Below are 18326 nucleotides of genomic sequence, written 5' to 3'. Positions count from 1 at the left end.
GTCACTTTATCCAAGCAACTGCACTGTGGCCAAGTCACAAATATTAAGTGAATGGGCCATGCCAGGTCTTTGGGGAGGGTTCAATGGCAGGCCCAGGGTTCTCCCACCTTGCCCTCGTTTGATGTTGACCAATCCTGGGGACAAGGAATAGGACAACTTTCATTATCCCCATTCTACAGCAGGGTTCAGAGAAAGGCGAAAGCCCTCCAAGGCAAAAAAGCCAGAATGTTGCCCTGAGAGCTTCGAGGTCCTGAGTCCCTAATAGCAGCGTTATGCTCTTTTCTCAACAGCCTTGGAAGCACTGTCCCCACTGGACACATGAGAAGGGGGTGAATGGTGCCCAGCCCTGCTGACCACCTGTGGGCCCCCTTTGGGAAAGAGGCCTAGCTAGGTCAGATGAGCAATCCCTGCCCCAGGCTGTTTGTTGGCTCCGTGAAAGCCCAATGAGCCCCAGATGATATGCGGCAGAGCTCCTCCCCCTTTGGCTGGGCTTGGCTAAAACAGGTCTAGGATGTTACTGAGAAAAGCCATGGGCTGCCCTGCCATCCCAGGGAGTGAGTCTGCCCAAACTACCCTTCAGGAGAAGGGATGACATACAAATCAAATCCAAAAGACAGAAGCAGAAGCTACAAAGGGAGAGATGGGACAAGTCCTAAACCACCAACTTTGTCCTGTAGATAAAGAGTAAGGGGAAGGCAAAGGTGAACAGTAAAGAATAATAAACATACCCCCTTCCTGGATCTCTGAAGACTTGCACATTTCCAAAAGAGTATTCAAAACTTCCAAGAGTGCCTCAAAAATCTAAAGATCAAGAAAACAGATAAAATCAATCCAAAGGTTAAAAACCAGTCACATGCTGATGAAGGGGTGCAGTGCCTTGGATTAACTCCCTAGTCCAAGGAAGAGTCCAGTTCTTCCCCAGCTCTGCTTCAGGTTCTCTAAGGCCTCCCCTCCCCGCAGAGTCTTCTGAAGGCCCCTGGCACACTGTCCCAAACAACTGGTCATCTAATCTAGCCACAGAGAGGAAGAGAACAACAGGAGGCAGGAGGTAGGGGAAGATTAAAGATAGGCACAATAGCAAAAGGGGACAGCTGAAAGCAAGGGAGTAGGACCTACCCTTCTCCCCCCTGCCCAAAATGAAGAAAAGTAGATGCAAGGACTTCAGAAACACAGCCATGGAGGTGGCCATGGGGGAGAAGGTTAAGGGGTCGGGAAGTAGGCAAGCTCAGACAGCCTCAAGGATGTCACTGCAGCAAAAGATAACCACAATGACAACCAAAGAAAAGGTCTTAATTCAGTTCAGTTTTGTTTAATAAGCATTTTAGAAAGATTTCAACCAAAAACCTGGGCCCAAAGGAGCTTCACTTAGCAGCCTAAGTCCAAATGATTTTAGATAAAGAACAATTTGCCCGGAGAGTGTTCTAGGGTGGCCAGGTTCCTGGAGGGCAGAAGCTGTTTGGCCTTTGTTTGGCGAGCCTGGCACAGAGCAGGAGCTTAGTCAGTCTTCATTCCTTAGCAGACATAGCCCCCAAGGGGTTGGGTTCTGAGCATGTGACTTATTCCTCAACATCCCACTTGAACATTTCATGCTGTTGGGCAGGACCTGAGCCAACAGAAGGCTTGGGAAGGGGGCCGCTGACACATTAGAGAACTGTAGTAAATCTCACCTCTTTTCGCAGAGTAGAATCCTGATAGGCCACATCCGAAAACAAAGTCACCAAGCAGAAACTGAAGTTCTCTGCAACTGGGAGCATGCCTATGAGACAAGAGCACATCAGAAACAACCCCCAGAGAAAATTGGGACTTTTACAGGATGACTGTCGACAGAGTTGCAATTTGATCCCACCGTTCTGAGCAATTTGGAGCTAGTTACAAAGAGCTGTAAAACTGTGCCTACCACTTGACCTACTAGGTCCATATACCAAAAAGATCACAGAAAAAGGACCTATTTGTACAAAGAAATAATTTTAGCAGCTATTTGCAGTGCCAAAGAATTGGAAACCAGAGGAATGCTCATCAACTGGGGAATGGCTGAACAAGTGTATACAATTGTGATGGAACACTATTGCTCTATAGACAAAATGACAAATGGAATGATTTCAGAAAAACATGGAAAGATTTATATGAACAGATGCAAAGAGAAGTGAGCAGAATCAGAATATTGTACACAGGGAAAGAAATATGATCATTTATGAAAGAGCTGGCTACTCTGCTCAATACAATGATATAAGACAATTCCAAAGGACTGATGATGACAAATGCTCTCCATCTCCAGAGAAGAACTGATCAAGTCTCAATACAGATCAGAGCAATCTGTTTTTTAACTTTGTCTTTCTTGGGGCATTTTGTTTTGTTTTGGTCTGTGTTTCACTACATGACAAAATGGAAATGTTTGCATGATGACTACATGTGTATAATCTATAATCAAATCACCTCTCTTCTTAATAAGGAGTGGAGGGAAGAAGGCAGAGAATTTGGAAATCAAAATTTTTAAAACGAGTATTAGAAACTGATTTTATGGGGTGGGCTAGGTGGCACAGTGGATAGAGCACCAGCCCTGGAGTCAGGAGTCCCTGAGTTCAAATCCGGCCTCAGACATTTAATAATTACCTAGCTGTGTGGCCTTGGGCAAGCCACTTGCAAAAACTAAAAAAAAAAACAAAAACAAAAACAAAAACAAAAACCTGATTTTTACATGTAATTGGGTGGGGGGATTACCCATAGAGTCCAGTCCATTAGACATCAAAGCCAGTATGGAAGCTCTAACATAGACCCTTAAGGAAAGTTTCTGAGGGAATGTATTAATGGCCTGCCACCATTGGGTCAAGATGCAAAAACGACAGAAATTTAACCTGACTAGTCCAGTGGACCCTTCAGAAGTTCTAGATTTGAACTAACATGATTCTTGAGCCAATGGATGTCATCCCCTTCTCTAGCCTCCTAGCATCTCATGTCCTCTCAGAAACATAAGTCAGAGGAAGCAGGATGTATGAGGATGGTGAGATGGGTGATCTAGGCCATCAATGCATCACCTAGGAGGCCAGCTTTCTGGGCCTGGGTCCTTGACAACAGCCAGAGTCAATCAATAGGTGATGAAGGGACATCATCTGATCGACCAAGTCTTTGAAAACAAGGGGCACCTCCATGTTGCCCCAAAATGTGGCCAGATGACTTTGCTAAAAGAATAGTACCATGTGCCTAAATAAGAACCATGCTAAAACATGGCCAAAACACATAGGACTTAAGTTACTGGCATTTAAAGACTAACTAGGTCACCCCCCTGGAACTGCACTCACTCTCATCAATGCAGGCCATAATTTACTAAAGAAATAGCATCTCTGAGATTCATCACTAGTTTTTCTGGAAAAGCAAGAAGAAAAAATGGAGAAAGGGCTTCTGTAAGGAAAAATGTGCCAGAAAGAGGGAGGAAAAGAGAAAACTGTAAAACTCAAAATCTTACCAAAAAATGATGGTTGAGAGCTATCTTTATGAAGTTGAAAAAAATAAATAAAATATTTTCAAAAAAGAAAGTGCCCAGATCTCAACTATTTTCTTAAAATCAGTTCATCCTTTCTGGGCTTTACTGCCTAAGAAGCCTCAATCAAATCCAACATACGGGACTGATCTTGCCTAGCACTTGTCAGAGAAAGAATAGGGATCAACATGGTCCAGTAGGCCTGGCAGTGCCCACCACATGGCATTCCTCACAGCAATACTTCTGGGGGTCACAAGAGCACTCAGATTCCCTGAGGACAGGTCACTAGCTGGACAGTCACTGTCTTGGGCAAGAGAAGAAGGGTCCGGCATACAGAGCAACTCAGTCTCATAAAACACTCCAAACAATGCTGTACAGGTGGGGAAATTGAGGCTCTGAGAGGCTGCTGCATGCCCTGACAGCAGCTGCCTTGCTAAGTCCAGTAAGGAGGGGGTTCTGTCCTCAGGCCTATGGAGTATCCTCTCTCAATGGCACTCTGCAGGAGGGGTCCCAGGACATCTAGGTTGAGTACCTGTACAGGGGGTGGATAGTGAGACCAGAAATCACCGAGCTCTGAGCAGAGATGCCAGACAAAAGAAGAATCAGTATGTTTGATCAATCTGTTTGGATTAAACCAGCTACAGAAAGCAGAGTCTGAGAGAATTAGTGAGAGAAAAGGAATGAGAAAGTCTAAGTCTCGGTGAGCAGATGGGGAAGGGGGAAGAAAGTCAGGGCGAGTCTGCCAAGTGTAGATGGGCACCTCCACCGGGAGCAATGTGAGCTGAGCATCAAGGAATCCTGGCCTGTGCAGAGGTGAGTCAACACCTTATCAGTATCTGCCCAATCTGAACTCATCAAGCTCTCTCCTAGGAGGAAGAAGAAGGACAACAACATCTTGAGACCTGGAAGGTTCAGGAATCGTGATAAAGAACAGATCCTGAATTTGAGGAAGGGGTTTGGGAGGCCTGGAGCTGAAGGAGGAAAGAAAAGCAAGCCAGGGAGAAGGTCTCACACTGAAAGAGCCAAGGGCAAGTGAGTCACAGGAGGGGAGGCATTGGTTGTGCTGACAAGGAGCACAGGCAGCAGAGGGGCTTCGCTAAGGGCTCCTGAAAGCTCCTCAAGACAGCCAGCCTTGAGAGCTGACACAAGCCGAGGGTCACTGCCTCCAGAAGATCTGGAGAATGGGACCCATCAGGAAGGGGAACCTACTGTCCTCCTCTGCTGCGGTCAAACACAGCACCCTGCCCTCCCCTCCACAGGCTTGGAGGGGGCTCCTCAGGAGAATGAGGGTCGTTGAAGGAGACCTCCTCACACTTCTGGCTATGAGGGGGTAGTCAATGTTCCTTAAAATAACAGTAAACTGGGGTGGCTAGGTGGCGCAGTAGATAGAGCACCAGCCCTGGAGTCAGGAGTCCCTGAGTTCAAATCCAGCCTCAGACACTTCATAATTACCTAGCTGTGTGGCCTTGGGCAAGCCACTTAACCCCATTGCCTTGCAAAAGAACCCCCAAAAAAACAAAAAGAAAAAAAGAGAAAATAACAGTAAACCAAACGACCCACAGAGGGCAGGGGAAGTTCCTTCCAAGGCCAGAATCATGGAAGAGTGAGAGAAGCCTCAGGCTTCAGAATCAGATATGGAGGAAAGAGGCTGGATCTGAGGCTAGAGGACTTCTTGAATCCCAACTCAGTCTCTTGCTACTTCTGTGAGCAAGTCATGCCCTCTTCCCTGCCTTCACTCAGAGTTCTTTCATCTGGACAAGGGGTTTGGATGAGCCAGTCTCTGAAACCCCTTCCAACTCAAGTTCTCTAAGGCTAGGAGGTTCTTCAAGGAAGAGTGTCCAGCCAGAATCCATCATGGGGGGGGGGGGGGGGGGGTTGATGAAGGGACCAGGAACTTTGACCAAAAGAAGAAAACACCAAAGGGGAAAGAAGGGGAAAGAAGAGTTGTTCAAGGTTCTGGAGGGCTGTCAGACGGAAGACTTTGGTCAGCTCAGTCAAACAGGGAACAACTGGCAAGAAGAGTCAGTAAGCTGAGGCTGAAAACATCCAAGACTCCCCTAAGCACTAAAGGTGTTCCAGAGTGGAAGAGGTAGCCCATAAAGAGAAGAGATTAGGCCTCTGAGCAGTGACTGGCCGCCCACACTGGTGCAAATTCAGGACTGACTAGATGGTGGCTGCCCAGGAGGGACAAGCTCAGGGTCAACAATATAGCAGCCATGGAATCTTCTATCAATTCTCAGATTCTGAGATTTGGTGACTAAGGCTGGAAATTGTGGGGGTAGTATTTCTAGCAACAAAAACATAAGAATTATAAGGAAATGAAGAGTGGACCCATCAGAGCGCCAAGATCTCGGGGGGGGTCAGTACCTCAACAACTAATGACCTACAGAAGCAGCAGATTATCAGTCTCAGAGGATAATGGATAAGGCTTGGAGTCAGGAAGAGCCAGATTTAAATCCCACTTCAGACACAAACTAAATGGAGTGGTGCCCATGCCACCTTCCTTACTAGAAGATGTTTATAGGCTTGGCCTGCTGCCAGAACCAAGCTCAAAGCCTCTTTGCCACAGTAGAAGCTGTGAGAGTACCTAGTACTTCTGCTAGGAGGGTCAGGTGGGGTGGCATTGGGTCCTTTATCCAACCTCACTCCCAAGATGAAGCATAACAAGAAAATCTGGGAGAGATGGGCAAAAAACTGGGGATCTTATGAGATCATAATGAATAGAGAGCCCAATGTAAAGGATGCCCACCGAACCCTTGTAATTCCAGGGAACAAATAAGGCCCAGAAAGGCCTCATTACAGGAGGCAGTGTGTGGGTGGGTGGGTGGAGTAGCAATGTGTCTGTGGGCCACATGTTCATTCCCAGACTCTAGATATTGGTGTTTGGCTATAAAATCCCACGGGGTAGAATGGACCACTGAGTGGTCCAGCGTGAGAATGTCCTTTTGTATGTTTATGTTTCTCAACCACATACAAAGAAAATGAACATGGCACCACCTCGTTTCTTCCGCGCACCACTTTCCTCAATCCACTGCACTTTTGGGAGACCCTTCAGAAGGCGAAGAAGGTAGGGGATGATGTGTTCTTTGTGCTGAAAAAGAAAGAGATGCATACTCAAAAAGAAGTCAGTAGATAGATCCCCCAACCAGCCCTGGTCCTGCCCCCAGTAACTACTGAACCTTCCTCATAAATATTGGGTAAGTGTCAGGCTCTGGGACATAACATAAGGTCTGCCCTCAGTACCAGAAGTCCTGCAACAAGAACAGCACACAAGGACTTGAGAAGGTAGTGCACCCACACTGAGCAAGGGAAGATGGGGCTTGGAGAGGAGAGCAAGAGGGAAGCAGAGATTGAAGAGCAAAGATAGGGATGGATCATGCTAGAAGCAGCAGGCCAGGGGAGCCCACGGAAAGGGCCACCTCTTCCCCAGTCAAAGAAAACTGGAGAACTGAGGAAGTAAAGGCGAGGCCTGAGGTAGAGAAGAGAGGAGAAGTCTCTGCTGAAAGAGAAGGTGAAAGAGGAGAGGGGCCTGAACAGAGGAAAGAAGGGTGGGAACAGTAGCTGAGGAGAGGGGGTTAGAAAATGACCTATGAAATAGTGTGAAGATATAATATTTATTTTTAATATTTTACAGACATGTCTTTATGAAAATAACAATCCATGTTCATTATTCAAACATTTGTGGAATATTTATACATTTTTTAGTTAAACAGAGAAATTTAAATATTATTTAGAAACAAAAGCTCTCTAATAACACAGTCCAACAAACATTCACTCAAACATTAATGATTAACCTTTAATCTGGGTTATGCTTTTTCTCCCTTTGACTTCTTCACTTCCATTGTCAATAAAAATAGCAAATTATCACATGGCTTTTAGATAAAATTGCAGTAAAAATACAATAAAAAAGTATTTTAAATAGTTCATCATTTTAATGTGCTTAAAAATTTAGTACCATCATTAAGCCTCCATCTATTTTTGATATGTGAAAATGAGCACCACTTTCAAATTCTATTACACAAAAATATACTTATGATTGTAAATTTTTTTTTCTTTAACCTCAAAACTTAAATCAATTCTACTCTGAGCAATCTATTTCATCATCAGGTAAATGATCACAGGGAATATGTAATCTAATGAGAACCATACCTGCAAATTTGATTCGATAAGAAAAATTCCCAGAGCAATGACAGCATCTCTTCGACGTTCATCTAATTGGAAAATCCCATGAAAATCAACGGGACACATGCAGAGAAGTTTCTGGACCTTATCAAAGGAACAAAAACATGTAATGTCATAAAGTGAAAGCAAATCTTGAATTGAACTAGATCTGAGCTACAAAGAGCCACAGAGATCCTCAAAAAAACCTGGCCTATTTCACTTGGACAATTCCATATAAAAGATCATCCCCTAAATGAATCTCAAAGAAAATCATTCAAGGGGCAGCTAGGTGGCACAGTGGATAGAGCACTGATCCTGGAGTCAGGAGGACCTGTGTTCAAGTCCAGTATCAGACATTTAATAATTGCCTAGCTGTGTGATCTTGGGCAAATCACTTAACCCCATTGCCCTAAACAAATAAATAAATAAATAAGAAAATCATTCAATTCTGGATGAAAGCAGAGGTCAGCAATTATACTTGAAAGCAAAAGAAATAAGGATATAATTTCTCTCTCAATACATTCAATTTAGATCAATGCATACCATGGAAACAATGTAAAGACTAACAGACCGCCTTCTGTGGGGGAGGGAAGTGAGATTAGGGGGAAAATTATAAAATCAAAATAAATAAAATCTTTCAAAACAAAATAAAATAGATACAGAAAAATAAGGAAATGTCTACCATGAAGCAATTCCCACTGCAACTTGAGCAAGAGAATCTGGGAAATCTCATCCAACCTGGGGACAAGGCAATGGCAGTGAAGGCAAAGAAGAAACAGCTACATTTCTCATCTCATCAAGTCACTATTCACAGTAACACATGTCAGTTAATAACTGGAATAGATCAAAGGATAAAAAGCAAAACAAGAAGACGCAATGACTTGTGTATGAAAAACTCAAAATCAAATTCCTTAGGAAAGGACTCCAAATTTGGCTGAAAAAAAAAAATGAGAAAACTAGAAAGCAAACTGGCAAAATTAGGCTTAAGCAGCATCTTATATATCACATCCCACCATAAAGACAAAAGAGATATTAAAAGATCCACATCATCATAAAATTGAAAAAGAAACATATCATGTATCTCTAACAACAATGGCCAGGAGTATTTTTTTTTCAACATTCATCCATTTGCATGTTTATGAATTTCACACTTTTGTACCACCCTCCCTTCCTTCCCCTGTCCCCATGGCAGCAAACAATCTGGCAAAAGTTGCATGTGTACAATCAGGTTTAACATATTTCCATATTAGTCATGTTATGAAAGAGGAATTGGAAGTAGAGAGGGGGGAAACCATGAAAAAGAAAAAACTTAAAAGTAAATTTTTAAAGTGAGCAAAATATGTTTTGTTCTGCATTCAGACTCCATAGGTTTTTCTCTGGATGTGGATGACATTTTCCTAAACAGGGTGGTTGATCACTGAACTAAGAGGAGCTACGTTCATCATAGTTGAGCATCTCACAATGTTGTTCTTAATATGTATAATGTTCTGGCTCTGCTCACTTCACTCAGCATCAGTTCATGGAAGTCTTTCCAGGCTTCTCTAAAGTCTGACTGCTTTTACAGAACAAGAGTACTTCATAACATTCATATACCATAACTTGTTCAGCCATTTTCCAATTGACTAATCCTTTACCTCTACAAAAAGAGCTGCTATAAATATTTTTGGACACGTGAGTCTTTTTCCCCAGAAGCTCTACTCTTTACCTAAGGAAGAGAGACACTTATAGAATATGAAATGGACAACGAACTCCATAAAACTGAAAATTTCTACACAAACAATATTAATATATCTAGTTTTAAGGAAAGGAGGCAAATGGATAGCTAGGAGGTGCAGTGGACAGAATACTGGATCTGGAGTCAGGAGGAGCTGAGTTCAAATCTAGCCTCAGATACACTAACTGTGCGAACCTGGATAAGTCACAACCTCCAATTGCTGAGAGAGAGAGAGAGAGAGAGAGAAAAGGAAGAAAACTGAAAAGAAAGAAAAATCTTTGTATCAAAGTTCTCAGATAAGGGCTTAGTATCCAAGATATATGTATGAACAACTAACAAATACAGAGATATGACCAAGAGTCATTTCCCATGAACAAACAACTTCCCTAAGAAGAAATGCAAACTATTCCCAACCTCAAGATAGCTCTAAATCATAAAGGAGTAGAGAACTGCCCATTGAAACAAGCCTGAGGTTTTGTCTCACAATCTGCAGATGTCACAGATGACAAAGGATAGAGTCAGCCTAGGAAGAGGACATAAGTGTACTACTGATGGAGCTGTAAATCAGTACAACCTTTCTTTTTTTTTTTAGGTTTTTTTGCAAGGCAATGGGGTTAAGTGACTTGCCCAAGGCCACACAGCTAGGTCATGATTAAGTGTCTGAGGCTGGATTTGAATTCAGGTACTCCTGACTCCAGGGCTGGTGCTCTATCCACTGTATTACCTAGCCACCCCTAGTACAACAATTCTGAAAAGCAATGTGAAACTGCAAAAAAAAGTGACACGGGTTCATGACACAGTCAGTCAATGAGCATCCAGAGCAAAACTCTACACTGTGGTAAAAGACAGTCTCTGACCTCCAGGACTCACCATCAACGGGGGGATATAACAACTACAGCCACAGCTACAGCCAAACTCTAGACAGGATGAAATGGAGATCAGTAATAGAAGAAGACTGGGAAAGGTTGGTTAGGAGGTGGGGTTGGAGTTGGAGCCCAGGAGGGAGAAGTTCCAGGCCTGGAGGCAGCCAGGGAGAAGTCTGCCCAGAGGCTGGGGGAGGGGGCGGGGGGGGGGGGGAGAGGAAGAGTGGCAAAAAGCCAAAAGGGTTAATGTGTCCCTGACACCAAGCTACTTAGAGCAGCCCTTTCTGTAATGGATGGTACCCACCCCCTCAAGCCCCCACAACTGACACTGTACTCTAGGAAAAGATGACTGTGCTGAAGAAGAAACGTAGGAGGAGCTGCAGGAATAGCCACAGAGGGAAGTAAGCAAGGCCAGGAAGACAAGTACAATGACTACAATAACAGGACAACCAAGTGGAGAGAGCATCAGTCCTGGAGTCAGAAGGACCTGAGTTCAAATCCAGATTCAGACCCTTACTGGCTGTGTAACTCTGAGCAAGTAAGTCACTTCACCCTACTTGCCTCAATTGCCTCATCTGGAACTGACCTGGAGGAGGAAATGGCAGACCACTGCAGTATCTCTGCCCAGAAAACCCCAAATGGGCCACAGAGACTGAACAACTGTCAAACAAATGGCAACAACCACAAAAGCACAATTATGGAGAAAATCCATCTTCCCAGTTTTTTAAATTTTTGCAAGGCAATGGGGTTAAGTGACTTGCCCAAGGTCACAGAGTTTTTAGGTAATTATTAAGTGTCTAAGGCTGGATTTGAACTTAGTCCTCCTGACTCCAAGGCTGGTTCTCTATCCATGTGCAGCCTTAACTGATCCCCCATCCTCCCATGCTTTTGTAGAAATGAGAGATTCACAAGTGTGTAATATTGTATGTATTTTCAAACTTTTCCAAACTGTTGATCAGTTTTGTGGTTTTATTTTTTCTATGCTTCTTTCTTTTCTTTAAAAGGTATTTTTTTTGTGAGAGGCAGCTAGGTGGTACAATGGATAGAGTAGCAGCACTGGAGTCAGGAGGGACCTAAGTTTAAATCCAGCCTCAGGCACTTAATAATTGCCCGGTTGTGTGACCTTGGGCAAATCACTTAACCCCATTGCCTTAAATAAATAAAAAAAATTTTAAAAAGATATTCCTTATGTCATGGAACACTACTGTTCTACTAGAAACCAGGAGGGGTGGGAATTCAGGGAAGCCTGGAGGGATCTGCATCAACTGATGCTGAGTGAGATGAGCAGAACCAGAGGAACACTGTCCACCCCAACAGCAACATGAGGGTGATGATCAACCTTGATGGACTCGCTCATTCCATCAGTGCAACAACCAGGGAGAATTTGGTGCTGTCTGCAATGGAGAATCCCATCTGTATCCAGAGAAACAACTGTGGAGTTTGAACAAAGACCAAGGATTATTCCCTTTAATTTAGGGAAAAAAAACCCTGCTATCTTGTCTGCTCTTGCTCTCTCTTTTACTTTCTGTCTCTTCCTTAAAGATCTGATTTCTCTCTCATCACACTCAATTTGGATCGTTACCATGGAAACAATGAAAAGACTGGCAAATTGCCTTCTGTGGGGGGAGGGAAGCAAGATGGGGGGGGAATTGTAGGCACATGAAAGTCAAGGGTCAAGAAGGGAATGAAAATCAACAGGTAGCTGCTCAGTGAGAGCCCTTCTTTGGCCTCTCCTCTCCCTCTGGACTCTTCCCTGGGGGATGTGGCAGCTCCTGTGAACTCAGCCCTCATGCTCCAGTAAAGGGATGCCCCCTGATCAACAACAAATGCCCTTCCTCCCTCGCTCTATTAGAGCATCTGGAGTCTAGAGTGATAAAGGTCAAGACCCCAGGCCTGGCCTTTGGTCCCAAAAACTGACACCCCCCCCCCACCTCTCTCTCAGTCCTCTTCAGAACATCCTTCTAGTCCCAGTGGGAATTGCTCTTCCCCTTGACTTGGTCCCCTCTTCTGCCTCACATCTGGCTCAGGAGTAAGCCTTTCTGATTTCCTCCCGGTTCCAAGAGGCAATGTAATTCCAATGCAAATCTCATCTGCTCTTTTAGCTTGAATTCCTCTTTGTTGTGATCACTTTCTAACTTGAATTCGATTTTTTGGTTATGATGAGAATCCCAGGCCTCAAGGGCCACTGAGTTCAAATCTTAAGTGAAGGACACTGTCTAACTTCCTGACTAGGAGTCATTCATGTTCTGCTTAGGGAACTCTGACTAGGGAGGCAGCCACTTCAGCAGATTCTACCAGGTAGCAACTTCATCCTTAACCCACTGCGAGTGGCTCCTCCTTGTGCTTCCTGGTTCTGCTCTCTCTCCAAAGAGTGGAGCCCAGCTACCCCATTGCTTTTAAGCCTGTTTCAGCTCCAGGCTCCCAGTTTATCGCCTGGCCACCCTCTTTTGACTTTCCTGTGCAGGTGTGTAAGGGTCCTGGGGCCAGGGACTGGAGCTGGTCATCAGAGTTCTCAGAGCCATCTTCTACATAGTTGGCTCACAATGTTAAGTTAGATTGGTCTGGTTTGGTTGGAGAGGGCTGGGCCAGTGGAGATGGGTGGATGCTGCAGAGAAGTTGATTGGGGGGTGGGATCTGGTCAGGTCCTTCCCCCACTTGCTAAGTCCCAGGAGTTCTCCATTACCTCCAGGGTCAAATACAAGACCTTCTCTTCAGCTCCAAAAGCCTTTTAGCATCTTGCCAGGGTTCTCCCACCTTCCTCCCCACCCTGTCCCTCCATGACTCACTACTGACCTCACAGTCCCTGTCCTGACTTCCCCTCTTCAGTTTTGCCTCCTGATCCCCTCAAGGCCAGCAAGGTCTTCCTTTTGAGGTTACCTCTCTCTCCTTTACCCTGTACAGGTATTTTCCACCCTTAGCTTACACCCCCCCCACATTAGAATGTGAGCTTCTAGAAAGTTGGGACTCTTGCTTTTTTTTGACTCTCCATTGCTTGATATACAGTGGGTACTTAATCAATGTTTGGTGCCTCGACTTGAACACTTCTCAGGCTGGAGGGTGACTTGTCATTTGTATGAAATGGACTCGATGGCAACTGAATTTCCTACTAAATCAAGTTCCATGTTTCTGTCATCAATTTTTTGAATTAGTGATCTTTGTGAAAGACATTTTAGTAGAAGAGTTCCAAGGGAAGTCAGCTTAGTAGAAGACTGTCCACAATGGTCTATTCTTGGTAGTAGAGTCCTGAGCACAGAGAAATGGAAAAGCTTCCTAACCCCAGGGCTGCCAGACTTCTAGCAGACCCTCTTCCCATCTGTCCCTCTCACCCACCTCTGCCCCAGGGCTCACTGCCCTCGTTAATTCACCCTTTCTTTAACAAACAAGGAGTTCATTGGAGATGACAGTGCAAATCCAACAGGGCTCCCCAGGTACTAAGTGCCTTAGTCAGGATTTGAACTTGGGAACTGCTGAATCCAAGTCCAGAGACAAAGTTGCCTCATAAACAAGGGATCTCTGCCTCCAGGAACTGACAATCTAACAGGGAACAATACACTGATTCCAAGCCTACTCTTTGGTGAGCACTGGGGCAGGGGCAAATGCTCCAGGAAAACTGGAGGAAGCACTGACTCTGGGACTTTTCCCCATGCCCCCCTCATGCTCCTTCAAGATCCCATTTTCCTAGGAATTCTACTTCTGCCTCTGACTAGAGGGTGGAGGCTGAGAGTATTCTTGGTGAGAGGAATGAGGACAGACGGGGGGGGGGGCCTGCTGACCAGTATGTAGAGAGTGAGTCCAAAAGGGACCAATGATTTCAGAGATGCAGTCAAAGGCAGTTTTTCTTTATAAACTTCAGGTTTGTGTCCATCCCACACCAGACTGGTGCTCAGAGGGCCCTCCCACTTCACCCAAGCAACAGGCACCAATCAATATTTGTTGAACTGAATGAAAACCATACAGCAAAGAGATGACCTCATGAGGTCACAAGAAAAATCTGTCTGGGTCCCCTCAGGACAGACAGTTGCTCTCAAGAATCTCATCTAAAGTGATGAGGCATTCTAAAAGGCAGCTGGGTCACATTTGACCCAGGCTGGCCTGGCGCAGGGGAGGCCTGTGGCACACTCCAGCTGCTACCAGTTGTGGCCATTGGTTCCCTAACACTGTACAAGGGCAACCACAGGCTGGCCTTCTGGTTGTGATGCTGCTCTGGAGGCTGGCTCTCAGGGCTCCCCCATGCAGCTTCTCCTGCACCTCTAGCTCCAAGAGTCTCATCTTTTACAAAAGAGGCCCACAATCCTTTCTCATGGAAATCAAAATCTGGTAGCCCTTAGGATCTCTCTCTCTCTCTCTCTCTCTCTCACATAAAGAATTGGAGCAGAGCAGGAGAATGGGGACCCCCAGGCAGGAGGCTGCCTACCTCCCTTCCACTACTACCTGCTGCCACTTCCAAGCAGGGTTTACCTTCTCCTTGACCCCTGCAGAACAGAAGTCAGCCCCAGCTTGGCCAACCCTCTCCCTCCAGTCCCTCCTGGAGGATCTTGGCTTTATTTGGCACATTATTACATCTGGACATGCTGCCTCCCTCCATGAAGGCAGGAACTGTCTCACTTTCAGAGCTGGCAGAGAGAAGAGGTTTAATAAAGCTTGCTGGTTCAGGGCTTTCACTGCTTGAGAGATGAGGAAGTGAAATTAAAAGGTCCCTCCTTGGCCTGCCCCCTCTTGTTCACTCTAGTCTATTCATCCACAAGCATTTAAGTGCCTAGGATGTCCAGGCACTGGAGACAAAAAGGCAGAAACAAAGTGGTCTGGCTCTCAGGGTCCCAAGTACAAAAGGAATAAAAATCCAAGGTAGTTTAGAGAGGAGAGCCCCAAGCAGGTGCAAGGATGAAGGTATAGGAAAAGAAAGTTACATCTGGGTGCAGAGGAAAATTCCACTCGAGCATGGCAGATCCTTCATCAGAAGGGCAGGAGTCATGGCAGAACAAGTGGCAGGTACCAGACCATCCCCAATAGGGGACCTCAAACTCGATGAGACTGTTGAGACTCTGAGAACATGGAGCCATTGCCAGTTTGCCAGCCGCCAGGGAGGATTGTCATTTTGAATAGAAGGGCTGCCTATCCTAATACTGGAATACTTGAAAGAACAAAGTATTTTCACTGAATAATCAAGTGTAATTTGTAAATTGTAATGACTGTCTAAAATTAGAGACATAGTCACTGTGTCTGCTCTGCAAGAACTAAAAAAAAAATCTGCAGAAAGCTGATACACGAGGGAAGTAGACTCCCACATTAGAAACTGGTTTTAGTAAAACAGAATTTGTGAGGGCTTTATTTTTTTGGTAAATCTACAGAACTCTATTATATGGACCTCTTGTCCCATAATTAATGCTGTCTACCAATCTTGTCTATTGATAAATCAACCTCCTAGAACCTTCAGGCTTCCAATAGTATCATATATAGTCAGAAAAACAAAAACAGAAAACCTCTGACATAGCTTCTGAGCACCCAGGGAAAACCTAGCAGATGACTGGCATAGTCTATAAAAAAGCTAAGGGAAAAGATGCCAGGAAGCTGACAGATCAACAGCATGAGGGTCAGCCTGCATGGGAGGGGGGGGGGGGGTGATGTGTGTGTGTGTGTGGGGGAAGTAGGCCCAAGGTACCCAAAAGACAGAGACAGATTGGATGGGTCAGGCCTATAGCCCACATCAGGAAGATCAGCATCAACAACATTATATAATAATGTAAGAAAGCATGAACAGTTGTAGTTCACTTCAAAAAGATTTCCATGCCAGTACAATTAAAATCATTTCAGTATAAACACTCAACTATTGAGAACAGCCTATGCAGAATGACTTATTCAGCAAGAGTTCTAGAGAATCAACTAAAATAACAAAGTGCTTCTGGGCTCTGTGATAACCTCCTCAGGGGCTACTAGCTGATGAAGCCTGGAGAGGCTCAGGACCAGGAAGCTAGCTATCCCAGCCCCCAGAGAGAGCCCCCTATGCTGCCCTTCTCAGAATTCTTCAGACTGACTGCTCAGTCTAGCGTTTAAAACCTCCCACAAACTGGCTCCAATTTCCCTCTCCAGTCGTGTTTCAGATATGTGATATTATGGTCCAACTGGACTACTCCATGCAGGTCACTCTTTGGCCTCTTTCTTCATTTTCCCAAAGAATCTTCCTCATGTATCCAAGCTCAGTCAAAGGCCACCTTCACGATGCCTTCCCAGACCTTCCAGGTCCCCAGTGTTTAAAGTACCCCAAATTTGGTTTGGACCCCCAAATGCCTCTTACAAAGTGGACACTAAAAAAAAAAGAATACTTGATGAACTGAATATTGTAGTAAAATACTGCTGACCACACCAAGTAAGGTTTTCAAAGTGAGGATTCAAAACTGAATTCTGTGACTCCAGATGATCTGGGTGGGCTTAGATGCCAGGCCTCCATCCAGTCTGATAGACAGCAGGACTCTGCCCCCTGAGAAGCCTCAGATTTTGTCATTTTGCTTACCTACCCACTCTGACCCAAGAGGCTGCTGCCAACGATACCCTGCTCAGTCACTCTGTTAGCAGAAAGTAGCACTAGCCGGTGCTCCTGGGTGAGCCTCATCAGAAAAATGGTTATTGGCAGATATGAGTGGAAAATGCTAAGAAGTCTGAGCAGTCACCAGAGGAGGCTGAAAAAGCCCGGGCCCAGGAGTCAGAGAACCAGCTTAGAATCCTACTTCTGACATCCTGACCGGAGGTGAGTCCCTGGAAAACTAGGCTTCCTCTGGTTTACTCTTTGGTGAAATGGGGGGGGGGGGTTAGATAAAGGGAGCTAGCGTCTGTTTGTGATTCAGTAAACTTTAAAACCTTTGTTAAGAGTTAGCTCTTGGGCAGCTAGGTGGTGCAGTGGAAAGAGAACCCACCCTGGAGTCTCAGGACCTAAGTTCAAATCCAGCCCCAGACACCTAATAATTACTTGTCTGTATGATCTTGGGCAAGTCACTTAACCCCACTGCCCCACAAAAACCAAAAAAAAAAAGCATTAGCTCTTAAGGTGATTCTAGCATCTTTCACTACCAAGCCAGTCTATCAGGTTGTTCCAGATTGACCAGTTGACCACTCTAAGACTATCTGGATCTGGCTCTAGTTACTAGACTCTAAGGAAACAAAGGCCACTCCCTTAGCTTTGCCACAAACAGGAGAGCGGATGCTCCCCCAGGCTGGTGGGCCAGGCAAGACTTCCACCCAACTAAGCAGTCTATTTCTCAGTGTAAAGCTAAAAGCTGGTTAGCTTGAAGCAACAGCTGTGGATCTACCTGACCCAAGTCGGGCAGTAAAACAATTCACAACTTCCAAAGCTAATGAGTCAGACATTGAGTATACTTTCCAAGGACCTTCTTGGGGCTGCCTGGATTTCTCCCCATTCTAAGTCTTAGTGAGCCACTCTCCAGACAGGCCCACTTTCACTCCACCCTTCTTTTCCAGGGAACATCCTCAGGGAAATGGGGGCATCATCCTCAGGGAATAGGAGGCACCGAGGAGCCCGACTGGACAGACTGAGTACAGAAGGAAAGGTCCTGGCTGGATCCTGTTGCAACCTGGCCTCAGGGAACAGACTAGGAGTAATAGGAGCAAGGTGCAGAGGGACATGGAGAACTGATTTTACATTATCCACGAGAGTAGGGGTGTGAACTCAAATAAAAAGAACCCCTGCAAGGCCATATACTGACTTAGAAAAACCAAAAATTCACACTACCGGTGTTGTGCCGTACTTCTATTTATTTGGTTAACCGCTTCTCGATAGTTTTTGATCTGATTGAATTTTTCAGGAGCACGTTGGACCCCTCTGGCTTACAGCAATCTTCCGATCAGAGTCGGAAGGGCCTGCCTGTCTGGGCTCCTTCTGGAGCCTTCCATAAGCCCGACTTGTTGGGTCTGAAGGGGAGAGGGTCCCTTTTCGGGTCTGGGTTCGGTAAGCTGTTGGCCACTGGGGTCTCTCCCCTTGAAATCGTATGAAGCCATGAGAGGCCATGCACAAAGGGATGCCCCGGGGTGAAGGGTGGGAGAGGGGCTGCTCCTACTGGCCTGCTGCAGCCTGGGGCCCGGGCCGAGGGAATCTTGGCATTCT

General features: G+C 45.4%; 1 protein-coding gene across 1 annotated transcript in view; it reads right to left on the bottom strand.

Moving 5' to 3' along the window:
* The window catches only part of PI4KA (phosphatidylinositol 4-kinase alpha), a 116937-nt gene that overhangs the window by 97708 nt on the left and 903 nt on the right, over positions 1–18326 (bottom strand). The window contains exons 2-5 of the mRNA XM_074206573.1: positions 7625–7741; positions 6473–6566; positions 1668–1756; positions 729–801 (exon numbers count right to left, since the gene is read on the bottom strand). Coding sequence (XP_074062674.1) covers positions 729–801; positions 1668–1756; positions 6473–6566; positions 7625–7741 — 373 coding nt within the window. The remainder of the gene's footprint in view (positions 1–728; positions 802–1667; positions 1757–6472; positions 6567–7624; positions 7742–18326) is intronic.

This window comes from Macrotis lagotis, chromosome X (genome assembly GCF_037893015.1).
Source record: "Macrotis lagotis isolate mMagLag1 chromosome X, bilby.v1.9.chrom.fasta, whole genome shotgun sequence".
NCBI classification, from domain to species: Eukaryota; Metazoa; Chordata; class Mammalia; order Peramelemorphia; family Peramelidae; genus Macrotis; species Macrotis lagotis.
This window is presented reverse-complemented; position numbering and strand designations above follow the sequence as displayed.